The 12,590-nt window shown below is 57.5% G+C and overlaps 2 protein-coding genes across 5 annotated transcripts in view; one reads left to right on the forward strand and one right to left on the reverse strand.

The window, feature by feature from the left end:
- The first annotated feature begins 589 nt into the window (after positions 1-589).
- Positions 590-5,123, forward strand: LOC311422472 (uncharacterized protein). 2 transcript variants are annotated; one of them, XM_084495561.1, is made up of 4 exons: positions 590-1,739; positions 2,003-2,113; positions 2,471-2,522; positions 4,005-5,123. In XM_084495561.1, the coding sequence occupies exons 1-4, from the start codon at positions 1,686-1,688 to the stop codon at positions 4,124-4,126; spliced, it is 339 nt and encodes a 112-aa protein (XP_084351687.1). In that variant the 5' UTR covers positions 590-1,685; the 3' UTR covers positions 4,127-5,123. The 2 variants fall into 2 exon arrangements, with proteins under 2 accessions (XP_084351687.1, XP_084351686.1); XM_084495560.1 differs by having other exon boundaries at positions 590-2,113.
- A 1,825-nt stretch (positions 5,124-6,948) lies between these two features.
- Positions 6,949-12,590, reverse strand: part of DSCAML1 (DS cell adhesion molecule like 1) — a 98,296-nt gene continuing 92,654 nt past the window's right edge. For all 3 annotated transcript variants that reach the window (XM_084495545.1, XM_084495544.1, XM_084495543.1), the window contains exons 25-33: positions 11,885-12,073; positions 11,440-11,727; positions 11,201-11,356; positions 11,028-11,058; positions 10,710-10,828; positions 10,293-10,445; positions 9,933-10,127; positions 9,356-9,667; positions 6,949-7,822 (exon numbers count right to left, since the gene is read on the reverse strand). In XM_084495545.1, the coding sequence (XP_084351671.1) occupies positions 7,365-7,822; positions 9,356-9,667; positions 9,933-10,127; positions 10,293-10,445; positions 10,710-10,828; positions 11,028-11,058; positions 11,201-11,356; positions 11,440-11,727; positions 11,885-12,073 (1,901 nt within the window). In that variant the 3' untranslated portion in view covers positions 6,949-7,364. The remainder of the gene's footprint in view (positions 7,823-9,355; positions 9,668-9,932; positions 10,128-10,292; positions 10,446-10,709; positions 10,829-11,027; positions 11,059-11,200; positions 11,357-11,439; positions 11,728-11,884; positions 12,074-12,590) is intronic.

Genomic DNA, 12,590 nt, shown 5'->3' on the forward strand with positions numbered 1-12,590 from the left:
GACGAATTGGGAGACCTCAGGTGACCACAGGGAACGGCAGCTGGCCAGGGGAATCCCTCCTCCCTAGGAAGGGATGGATCAAAACGCAGATTTCCTGTCTGCTGTGGGGTTTACACCAATCCCCGTCTGCAGGGATGCTGCTTTTAGTTTCCCAGCTCTCGGAGGAACTCCTGGCAGTAGCTCCAGTTGGTTTTGCCACAACCCCACCGTGCTGGCTTCCTGCAGCACGGGCAGGCTGTCAGCCTGCTGGACACTGTCCGCAAAGCCAGGTAGCTGAGCCCAGCCTGTGTCCCGAGCAGCGTGGATGAGTGTGGAGAAATGCCTGCTTCCGTAGCAATAATATGTTCTGAAATACTTTTATCTTTCCTGTTGAAACTTGTGATAGCTGTATCTGGTTTTGTAAGCAAATTAAATCAACGTGAGTCTGTTTTGTATGATGGTGACATTTGTAGCTTTATTTTTTCCTTGTCGAGCCGTGCTGTCGTAGCCCTCGATAGCCAGCTGGTACTTACCTTTCACATCTTCCCCTCACTTGTCTCCAGGCTGCTTCATGTTTTGTCTTGTCAAGGTCATTTCTGGCAATTTTTCAAGACCACTTCAGCTCGCTGTAGCTTTATTACCATTATTCTATTAAGTGTCTGGCCACGGTAGCAAATGCAGAGGCAGATAGAAAGCTAAAAACAAAACTACAAAAGCAATTCTTCGTGGGGCTTTCAGCCAGCAGGACGGCTTTTCATGGGCTCGTATCCTGCCCTTTTCATACAGCAGTCGTCCAGCCCCGTTACGATGGTTATCTCCCTCCTGAGCTTCGTGTCAAGGCTGCAAGGCGGGCGCTGTGCCGGAGGGGACCAAGGCCAGCTCAGCTGGGGCTGGAGGACAGCGGGCAGAGGGGCTCTGCCTGCTTTTCTCTCCCCATCGCTTATTCCTTCCCCTGTTTCTCTCCTTCCAGCAGCCCCGGCACCCCCCTACCCAGCCCTTCCAGCTGTGCACGTTTGCTCTTTTGGGGCTTTATTTGCAATGGTCTGGTTAAAGGGTCAGCTCGCCTGGGCTCAGCACTGCAGTGACGGCTGCCTCCGTGCCCTGCCTGGGGGCTCTCCCGTGCTGAGAGTAGCAGCGTGAGGACCTGCTGGCCGTGCAGAAATCGAGCCCAGCCTTTAGGTTTCTCCAGGTGCTTTAGGTTTCTCCAGGAGCGGCTGAGTCTCTTGGTCTCCCACCCGCTCCTGAAGCAGTGACTGTGCAGAGAGCACAGGACGGCCCTGAGAAACCCCCAAATCCCACCTGAAATAGAGATGCCTTCTGGGTGCGGGAGGGTTTGCTGTGATCCTGCTGAGAAGCAGGCCAAGCAGCAGAGGTTTGCTGCGTGCCGTGGCTCTGAGGTGTGGGGGCTGTGTTCGGGTGGGGGTGTACCGGCCTGCAGGTACCTGGGGAAGAAGAGGATTTGCTTTTCCCGGAATGCCAGCGCTGTACATGCTGGAGAAATTCAGCGATTAGAAGAGCAAAAGGACAGCGGGTGATTACTCTGCCGGGATGAACACGAGCCCTAAGCTCATTAAGGGGCTTGGAGCCTGCCTGCTGCAGAAGGGGACGTTTCAGTCGCCGGCTCCTCCGCCCGCTGTGCGTCCCTCCCGGAGCTTGGCCCTCCCAGGACGGTGGGAGCCCCTCGGAGCCCCTCGGAGCCCCCAGCCATGCTGGCGTCCCTGATGACAGCGCTGTTTTTTGTGGTGAGAGCATTTGGGCAGGTGAGTGCAGGCTGGCCAGGCAGCAGGTAGGATTCGGTGCTTTCAGTCTTATTTCTAGGGGTGTGTTACTCTGTGGGCAGCGCAGAATCCAGGCTCAGCTGTATCTGTGAGCCGTGGCTCCCTGCAGCACGGCTGGGGCTGTGCCACGAGCTGTGATCCTGGTGATGTGTACCCAGGAGCAGCTCTTGCTGGTGTTTAACTGCAGCCCTTGGAGCTGCCCATCAGCTTCTCCCCTGTCTGCTGCAAACCCTTTCTCCATGCAGCTCGGGACCAGCCTGTTCCGCGAGGAGCCCCTGCCCTACCTGGTGTACCAGCCCCTGCCCTGGCAGATCCAGTGCGTGACGCAGAGCCGCCGCACCAGCCGGGACAGCGAGGTGAGTGCTGCCTGCCTCGTCTCCTCTCCTCGGGCGGTCGGGACAGAGGGCTCGTCTGCTGGCCATCCCAGAGCTTGGTTAAAGAGATCCTGCCAGCAGTTGTCACAAATCTGGTTTTTGATACAAAGCTCTTCGCTGATTCTCCTTGGAGGACTTCTTACAAATGCAAATTAATTAATCAGAGCTCTGTAATGCTCTTTAAGGGAACAACAGTAAGTATTTTCAAGGTTCCCAAGGGGAATGGGTAGCAGAAAGCTCTGTGGAGCTCGCCCTGTCCCTCGCAGCTGGCCTGGCAGGGGCTGCTCCCTGCCTCTGCCTGGAGATGGAGCTGACTGTTTCTGTCCTCTACCTTTGCAGAAAGGCAGGAGCTCTCGCCATAACAGCATCTACTCGATTTCTGGAGAGAAAGGTGAGTGTGGGGCAGGCGGGGAGGCAGGCACGGCTAAGCAGAGGGGGAAACTGGGTGAGACTGGGGGTCATGGCACAACAGGCACTGCAGTACCTAGGCCCTTTTTCGAGGTCTCTTTTTCCAGAAGATCCGTCCCCGTGACATTATTAGGGGGTATTTGGGAAGTCAGCTTTGTGTGAGGGAAGTCACCCCCTTTCCCCCTGCCCCCTTTATTTATTTTTTTCCTTCTTTTCACTTCCCGTGGCTGCACCTCTGGCTTGCTGGCAGGCTGTACTTTCAGCCAGTTCCCCTCCCCGAGGACACCCCCAGGAGGGTGCAGGAGCACTTCTCCTCAGCCCGGCAAAACCACCCTGAGCTCGTCCCTTTCCCTCCTCTCTGCTCTTCTTCCTAAGCCTGACAGCTCTGCTGAAGTCAAGTGCTCGGCAAATAGGCTTTGTCCCCTTCTATTCTCAGAGCGACTCGGCCACTAATCGGATAAGGGCCGCGACGCCTGGCAGCACTGGGCTGGGCAGGGTGCTGCGGGCAGGGTGCTGAGCAGCTGGAGACCTCGTGGGGCTCTCTCCTTGGCAATTAACCAGCAGCCCTGAGGGACCTGCCCGCTGCTCCGGGGGTTTTTGCTGCCCCACGAGGAGGGGAAGGTCCCCGGGGCTTTCTGGGCTGGGCGCTGGGGTCTTATTGATGGCCCCTGCCAGTGCTGAGCCCTGCCGAGCTCCTTCACAGGGCATTTCTCACGGAGCTGTCAGCAGCCCGCACAGCTGGGGGCTTGTTTCTGGAAACACAGAGCAGTAAATGCCCCCAGTGGCTCCCCAGCTTCTGGCATTTGATTTTTGCAGCGGGCAGGATTTACGGCTGACAATGCGCCTTGTTAAGCCGGGCAGGAGGGAGCTGATTCCCAGTGTGGACTTTTTTTTATGTATCTTTTTACTTTGCAATTTCTTTTAGGATGTGAATAAAAATGGGTTCAGGTGACATTGGTGAGTTTATACAGCAGCATCTGGCATCAGGATTCCTGATCGCTGCTCGGGGGGTGCTTAGCGGTGACACACTTGGTTAAAAGAGCACTGCTGAGTGGCTTTGATTCAGTTCCTGTTGAATTTCACAATACTTCCCTAATGCCACATTAAGCATGGAGTGGGGAGGGCTCCCATTTATCAGCGTGAGAGCTTTATTGCCGTACAGTGCCGGGCTTTTTTTCTAATCTTATTTGTGCGTGTGAAAGTAAGTGAGTATCATACGTGGTGATTAAACGTGGGGAAGCTGAGGTCTTCGGGGAGTAAAGCTGTGTAAATAGAGGGCTTAGTGCTGCCAGGGAGGCTGGGCTTCGCTTCCCTGCTCCATCTCCCTCTGCTCTCCGGGAGCTGGCGGAGTCGTGGCTTCGTGCTGCCTCTGGAAGCCGGGGCCGGGCCCTGTTGGTGGGAGCAGGAGGTGTTCGGGGCCACCAGCACTGCCTGAGCTCACCCTGACACTTGGTTCTCATCCCAGGCAACATCACCCCTGACGCCAGCAGCGAGGGCAGGTTCTTCAGCGACCCTTCAGAGAAGGCGGCCGTCACCATCCAGACCCACTTCAGGAGGTACCAGCAGCAGAAGCAGGAGAAGAAGTAGCTGCCTTGCCCACGGCCTGCACCGTCCCTCCTCTTGTCTGTTGTGTTCCCCAGCCAGATTTGTGACTGTGAACCCGCTAGGTAGCTCTTGGTGCGTGCACAGCTGTAGGTGCTCTGCTGTTGGCTGCGGGTCGGTGGGGTCCTGGTGGCTCCTTCCTTCCCCAGATAGCACTGCCCCATAGCCAGGGACCAGCAGCTCTGGCACTTGCAGGCCTTTCCCTGGTGGCAGGCCCTGGGGCTGCCCAGCTGAGAGCTGTTGTGCCCAGCCAGCTGCCCAGCTGGGGCTCGTTGTGCTCACAACAGCTCCACTTTGCAGCTGGAGCCGGGGTTGGAACATCAGCTTTCTTCCCTGACCCAACACGGTGCCTACGAGCTGGCTGGGAACGGGGTGCCACCAGGTAAGGGGAGCAGGAGGTGTGCCACGTGCTGGGTGTGAGCTGATTTTTGCTTTTCTCAGGGAGCACTGGGTGTCCTGGCTTTGGAATGAGAGGGAGACTGTTTTTTTAGCAGCTATTTTTGAGTACCGGCTTCCATAGTGTGCAGAGCTCTCGAGAAAGAGGCGAAAATAAAAACAGAGATAGGAGGAGCAGGACTGGGCCACCGGGGATTGTTTGGGGGGGTGGTGAGGACACCGAGTGAGCTGTGGCACACGCAGGAGGTGCTCAGGGGGTAGGGTTGGCTGCTCGTCTCCTGCTGAAGGCAAGGTTTGGCGAGCACGGCTCGAAGCAGCTCTGTTCCCCAGCTCCTGGCTCAGTGCTGCACAAAGCTTTGGCACGTCCCAGGGGAGAGCAAAGCGCAGCGGGTTCACGGGGAGCAGGGGGCGTGCTGGGGGGGTCGTGCTGGGCACCTGCAGGGTGTTTGGGTTCTGGTAATGAGCAACACAAAGCCACGGTCTGTAACTGCTGGGGAAGGTGAAGGGGAGAATTCTTGTGAAGATGTAGAGGAAAATCTGTGCTAGCCGATTACAATAAAGACATGTTAATCTGTTGTTCTTTTTATCTTGCTAATCCACTTACTCTCACAGCTGAGAGCACACTTGCCTTTTCTTGCCTCTTCTATTTAAAGTCTGGGCTTGGCGTTGCAGAGCTGCTGCTTGGTTGCCTCGCTGTAACGCGGCTTTGGGATGGGGGGGAAGGCTTGGCTCCACGTGAAGTCTGCACCAGGAGAGGGGTTGGAAATTGAACGTGCACTTGAACTACTCTTGCAGCCTTAGAAATGTGCTGGTTTGCTTGTCAGCACTTCCCCCTGATGGTGGGCAGAGCCAGGAGGGGCAGGGCTGTCAGACGGGTGTTTTTTGGGAACCTACAGACGAAGGAAAGGCCGAGTCACCGCTGAGTGCTCGCTGCACGTCTGCTAGCCTCTGGCTCCCTGGTACTGTCCCTTGATGACACCTTGCAGCAAGCCAAATAAACTCTTTGAGATCCTAAGAGACCGTGTCAGAGCCGCATAACACGATCTGCAGCATTAAATTGCCCTGCTCACATTGTGTGTACAAATGCTGGCCAAAATCCATGCCCTCCTTGCATGCTAACTTGGAAAATTGCCTCTTTTTTTTTTTTTTTTTTTTTTTTTTTTCTGTCTCCAAAAACCTGTTAAAATTGAATGAATAAGAACATGTAGAAGTAAATCCTATTGACAACAGATCTTGGGATTAATATTAAAAAATAAAAGAGGTTCTGCAGAAGGCTCCTACCCCCGTTTTGTGCATGGAGTGTTACTGGAATAAGCACCAAAACTGCTGGGAATGGGCACAAGAACTGGTCCTAACAGCTCATTTTCTGGGCCCCCCATGAGGAAGCAGCTGCCCAGTTACTGCCAAGTTTCAGCTTCCCTGGGTTTAAGGAGTTGTTTGACTCTGACAACCAAGGGGCACGGCAGGGGCTGCTGGGCGGTGCAGCGACACCAGCAGGGGCTGGGACTGCCAGCTGGGAGCTGAGATGGAAGCTCACGGCACCAGCAAGGCCGGTCACACAGCACAGGTCTGCGCTCACTTAAAATCAAAGTCGAGTGGAGGTACAAAGTTAAATCTGTAGCACTTGAAAGAAGCGGTGTTTACCAGTTATAATCAAGTGGTTTTGTGCTTTTTTTTTTTTTTAAAGGTAGGGTGAAAGAGAAAAAGGTGAGTTAAGGTGGAAGCAGGTTCCTCTGTTCACTGTAAGGAAGAAATGAGAAATGGGACCAGAGCGGAACAAGCATGGAGAAGCACACAGTTGGTTAAAGTACTGCCTGAGAAATCAGAGGCACCGAGGAAACAAAGGCAGGGAGCCGATTAGCCTTAAAATAGCAGCAGAACCTCCCCAGGATGGCGAGGTTCTGGTTTGGGGAAGCCTGTTGATCAGTCTGCTGCTGTTTTTGCCCTCTCGGGCAGCAGGGCGGGCAGGGGGAGGCTGCCAGCCCGGCGGGCGGTGGTGCTGATGTGCTCCTTGCCTCGGCTCCGGCTGCTCTCATCCTTGCAGGTGCTGGGGCAGGGTGTGGTGCTGTGCTGTGCTTGGCCACTCCGAGCTGGTGCAGCCGGGCTGTGGGGCACCGTGCCCCACGTCCCCACGAGCTGTGGCCTCGAGGGAGCCGGGCAGGATCGTGCTGGGTTGTGCTGCCATGCGCCCTGACCTGGCGCAGTGCTGTGCTCTGCTGCACGTCGATGGTGCACGAGGGGCTCTTGGCTTTGCTTCTTGCCTCGCTGTGCTGCGATGGGCTCACCACGGTGTGCTGCATCCACGTGTGTGCTGTGGTGGGCTGCTCGCTGTCCCCTTCCCTCCCGCGCTGTCCTGTCCCTAGCCCTGTGCCACCAAGCGCTCCTCCGGCCACTTAAGAAACACCCAGATATAAACATAACCTTTATTGCACACAGCGCTGGTTTTTTTTTCATAGAAAAAGGTATTAACACATAAGCATTTGCAAATTGAAGCAACTCCTGCTGTTTTCAGAACAGTAAAATAGCATGCAATGTCTTTGAGACGTTCCTTTGTCAAAACCACCGACGAGATCAGGGAAAAAAAGTCGCTGAGTCTTTCCTTGTGCCCCTTTCAAAATGATGTGAAATATATATATATGTTTACATATATATTATATTTTTTTTCTTAATCTGTAACATCAAATTCTTTGTGCCCTGGTTTCTTTTTCTGTTTGGAGAAGAAGAAAATAGTTTCATTTATACAAAAGAGTTCCTTATGTACAAGTCCGTGACTTAAATAGAAATAGCGCCGGGGAGGAGCTGAGTCCGTGGCGGTGCCCGCGCGGCCCTACACCAGCGTGTAGGACTTGGAGTAGGCGCCAGCCCCCTGTTTCTGAGACCTGCCCACGCCCGACGTGCTCATTTCTAGCAGCGAGTCCCGCGAGCCCCCCACTTTGGAGTGCGTGGGTGCGCGCGGCTCGGCGGGGGCGGCGGCGGCGGCCGCGGGGGGCTCGGCGGCGGTGGCGGCGGTGGGCGCGGCGGCGGCGGTGGGCGCGGCGGTGGCCCCGGCCGAGGTGGGCATGGGGAGAGTCCTCTGAGGTAAGGTGGTGGCGGAGGTGGGGGGCGGCAGCCCCGGGGGCTTGGTGCCGGGCTCCAGCGTCAGGTGCCGGGCGGGCGGGTGGTAGCCCCGGGCCAGGTTGCGGATGGAGGCTTCGCGGGGAGGCACCACCGGGCACGGCTCGTGGGCGTCGGGCTTGCGGAAGAAGGCCTCCGACTTGACGTAGAGCGGGAGGTTGCAGTAGTCGCCTGCAAGAGGAAAGGGGGGTGAGGGCGAGGTCCTGAGCAGGGACAGAACTAAGGCTGCCGAAGGGCTGGGACCGTGCCGTGGTGACAGCACGGTGCGCGCTGTGCTACGGCTGGGGCACTGCGCCTGTCGGGTTTCACTACGGGCATGGTAGTGATAAAAAAGGGACAACACTAATAATTATCACGGTGTAATAGTGCATTTTTCAATGCCATGTATTGGAAGGTCCCTTCCAGCCCCTAACGTTCTGTAATGTTTCTGTGGTGATACCGTATCAAATGTGCTCAGTGCTCCGTAATGCGTCCTGGCCGGTGCCTTGCCCCAGACAAGGACTCGTGCCACCACCTCTGTGCCACCACCTCGGACGCCTGGCAGGTGTTGAGCTCATCCAACAGAAAAATGCCAGATTTGGTGGTTTAAGCCATGGGACAAGCATCTGTGGCTCAGCCCCCTGTGTCACCGCCTGGCTGTGTTTCTTCAGTGTGTATGGTCAGCTTGGAAACCTCTGGCTACGCTGAGAAACATCTGGCTGCAGCTGTGCAGCATCTGGAAACATCTGGACACATCTGCTGGCGGCACAGCTGCCAAAACATCTGGCTACCGCTCTACATGGATTTGCCCATGCAGCGGTTGTACGGCTTGCAAACATCTGGCCACATCTGGAACCAAAGCCCAGTGGTGGCAAACACCTGGTCACCTCTGTCCCACCTGGCCACGTTTCACCAGGGCTGTTGGAAGCCGGCAGAATCTGTCCCGATCTCATAGATTTGGAACGATCGTGACAGATTCTGCTAGATTTAACATAGGAGGAGATATTTGCCATCAAGCATCATATCTGGCAGATTCCACTACGCTCTGTTAACGTCTCAGATCATCTGCTGCAAGCTTTGAAACATCCCCGTTAGAATCTCCTGGAATCGGGCAGAGGGAGCATGCAGCAGACTTAGTCAGAACCTATTACTCTGTTAGGTTGCAAGAGGTTCGGACACGGTCTGTCAGAATCTAATCTATTTGTTTCATAATCTGACAGAGCCACTTAAAAGCTCGTAGGATCTGTCAGGATCTATTAAAACCTATTAGACTGCAAGAGATTCTGACAGATTCTAAAGTATTTCTATAGATTCAAGGGTCCGACAGATTGTAATAAAACAGTTTTGCAGAGTTGATTAAAATACAGGAGGGTTTAAGAACTCCTGATATCCCATTGGGTCCTGTCTCAAGCTCCGAATGTTCTGCTGGGTTCTACCAGAATCTCTTACACCCTCCTGGCATGCACCAGAAGCTGACAGGGCGTATTAATGTCAATTACAGGCTGACACAACCCAACAGAGTCTGACATGAGCGTGCTACAATATACCGAGAATTTGGATTTTCGTATAAATAAACATGCAGAAACCACAACAGTAAAACCTGGTTACTGCGCAGGGAGGGAAAAAAGGATCCAAAAAAAGAATTCTTTCCCCATCTCCTCTCCCTGTCCCTTTGCAGGAACCACCTGGTGGTAGCTTTGTGCTTGTGCCCGATGTGCTACGTACTCTTGCTGGCGCGGTGCGGGATGGGCACGGCCACGCTCTTGCCCCGCTCGCTGTCCTGGGGCTTGGGCGGGGAGGCGGTGAAGCGGCAGATGCCGGGCTCCGAGGGGGTGCTCATGGAGGTCATGCTGTCGGCGTTGTCGGTGGTGCCCGTGGTCATCTGGTCGGAGGAGCTGTCGGAGATGAAGCACTCGGTGATCTCGAACTTGGCGTGCTGCAGCTGCTCCTCCAGCTTGGCGTGCTCGTAGGCGCGCGCCAGCTCCTCGTAGGTGGACGAGGCGCTCTCCGTCGACACCATGCTGTTCCGGCCCTTGTCTGCGGAGGGAGGACGCATCAGGCACCTGCCTGCTCTGGGACTGATGCTGCCTGCCCTGCTCTGCTTTGGGGAACGCGTCCCAGCTGTGGCGCACGCAGCCAGCCCTCCCCAGCACCCCCTCGGGGCTCAGGAGCCACCAAGGAGCCTCCGGCAAGGACAGAGAGATGGCAGCAGGGCCCTGCCTCCCTCAGGATTAGGCACAGCCCCACTGCAGGGCGTATTAGTTCCCCTAATAGCGCGTCCTGACCCTGCAGTGCCTCGTACCTGTGTCCTGGGAGAGGCTGGCGCTGTAGCTGTCGCTCTCGGTGACGGTGATGCCGTGCTGCGAGCCCACTGTCCGCCAGTCCGAGGTGAGGGTGCGCGCCGGCGTGGACGCCTGGCACTTGGTGAGGGTCCACTGGCTGGAGTAGCGGTTGCGGGTGCTGTGCGCCGACTTGACGCTCTTCCTGGACACAGGGTCTAGAAAATGATGGCGAGGGCACGTTGGCTCGGTCAGAGCCACCTCGCTGCAGCACTCCCTGCTCCCTCTGCATCGCCTGCAGCTGCTTTTGGCCACGGCAGCACCCGGGGGGTGCCCAGCTCTGTCTCCCCCAGTGCCCCCAGTGCCCCCAGCCCAGCACTTACTGGTGCCCGGGCGTATGTCTGACATGTCGATGAGTGGCCCCGTGTTCTGGATCAGGGCAGGGTGGTGCAGGGACACGCCTGTGCAGAAGCTCTGCGGGTTTACGGCTTGGCTGAACTCAGTGTCTGTCACCGGGATCGTGGCTTTGTCGTCTCCTGCGGGAAGCAGCAGCAGCTCAGAGCTCTTTCCGTAGCGAGGTGTTTGTCGTAGCTCCCTGCCAGCCCCTTCCCAGCTCACACAAGGCATTCCCCAGCTGCTGAGGGGCACCTCCTGTGCCCCAGAGCCTCCCCAGATCTGCCCCCAGACCCACGGGGCCGTGCCAAGGGGACAGTGCAGGGATGGGGCAGGCTGTGCCCACCCCCAGCTCTCGTCCCTCCGCAGCCAGGTGCTGCTGAGGGCAGGGAGGGCAGGGAGCTTACCCAGCTGCTTGATGCCCTCCTTGTCCTCGATGAGCAGCTGCACGCGGGGGATGTCGATGTGCAGGCGGGGGCCCTGCGGGGGGCCCTTCACCGGCGTGTCGAAGCTGCGGTTGTTCTTGCTGCGAGGTAAGAGGGGACGCAGACCCGGCGATTACTGGGGAGAGCCCCTGTGGCTCGAGCCTGGCACGGGCTCAGCGGCTCTTCCCCAGCCCCTGCACCCCTCCGGCCCCCCCCAGCGCCCTGCGAGCAGCCAGCTGGGCTCCCAGCGGGGCTTTACGCACAGCCCAGGGCTGCCAACAGGCTGTGAACGGGACCCACCTGATCAGCATTTCTGCCAGGCTCTTGGCATCTGTGGGGAAGGGAAAGAAAAAAAAGGAGGGTTGGGAAAAAAGGGAGCTTTTTGAGTCCTCAGCTGTAACACGTTGGTATAGATGTACACAGGTCTGGGGCCCCGTCCTGCGGGCAGTGCCCCTGAGCTCGGTGCCCCTCACCTCGCAGCCGCTTCAGCCGCTTCTCCTTCCTCTTCTTGCGGATGATGAAGAGCAGGGCCACCCCCAGCGTGGCCAGGATGACAGGACAGGCGATGGTGAAGAGCTTCTTCACATCATCCCCCTCTCCTTGGGCCGACTTGATGGGCGGGATGGTGCCTGGAACGGAGGCGGGTGGGCAGCCAGCACTCCTGGCGTGTCCCCCCCGGGCAGCACGGCCCCCGGCCCGGCCCCCCACTCACTGCCATCGTAATCCAGCGTGGCGAACTGCGTGCTCTCGTTGCCGCAGCCGGCGCTGTTGCAGGCCTTCATGCGCAGCTCGTACCAGGTGGCCTCGCGCAGCTCGGTCAGGAAGAGCTCCCCGGAGCTGTTGGTGCGCAGGCTCTGCCAGCCCCAGTTGCCCTTGGGCCGGTACTCCAGGACGATGGCGGTGATGGGGCAGCCCCCGCTGCTCCAGCCCTGCAGGTTCAGCCTGGCGTGCGTGGAGTTGATGTGGGTGAAGAGGTGCTGGTCCTTGCTGAAGGAGGGCTCTGCAGGAGAGGAACCGTCAGCGTGCCGCCACGGAGATGGGGAGGTGGCATCCCCCTTCTGCCGGCACCCCCGTCCCCTGCTTTTTACACCAGGACAAAAATATAAAGCCAAAAACTGCAGAGGAAGAAGCAGAGCAGAAGCAGAAGCAGAGCTCACCCCTGCCGTGGGTCTTGGCCTCGATGATCTCGCTGATGCGGCCAGCCCCCACGCTGTTCTTGGCCGCCAGCTTCACCTTGTACCAGGTGCCGCACTTGAGGCTCTCCAGCTTGAAGGAGCGCTCCGAGGAGCTGATGAAGACGTCCTTCCACTCCTCGCTGTTGTCCACCGAGTACTGGAGCACGAAGCCTGGGGGGGAACAATGGGGATGCTGCCTGCAGCCACGGCATGGGGACAGCACCGAGCTCCTGCAGTGCCTGCACCCTCCCGGAGAGCCCCGTCCCCATCCCTGTCCCCATCCCCGTCCCCAGGCTGGGGGCAGCTCCTCTGCCCGGTGCGAGGGGCTGCAGGGAGCAGCTCGTGCTCTGTGCCCGTACCCAGCACCGCCAGCACGGCACCAATTACTTGTTTGTGCACGGGCGCACGGGGAGTGCGAACCGTGATTGATTGGTGCGAGGCTATAAAGGGAAAGGCAGAATTAACTAGCTCCCTTGGGAAGCTGCTAGGAAGTTGCTTCTGTCATCGAACGCCGCCTCCCTCCACATGATTAAGAGTATTAGGAAGCACACCCTGGCCTAGATGAACAAACCTGTTACGCTGCCGGCAACAAGACGCCTGGTAGTGGCTCTCTGGGCTTTCCCAGGGAGAGGCAGATGTGTGTGCAGGGCAGCTGGGACACGGTGCCGCAGTGCCCAGCACGCCAGCA

This window comes from Aythya ferina (genome assembly GCF_964211825.1).
Source record: "Aythya ferina genome assembly, chromosome: 22".
NCBI classification, from domain to species: Eukaryota; Metazoa; Chordata; class Aves; order Anseriformes; family Anatidae; genus Aythya; species Aythya ferina.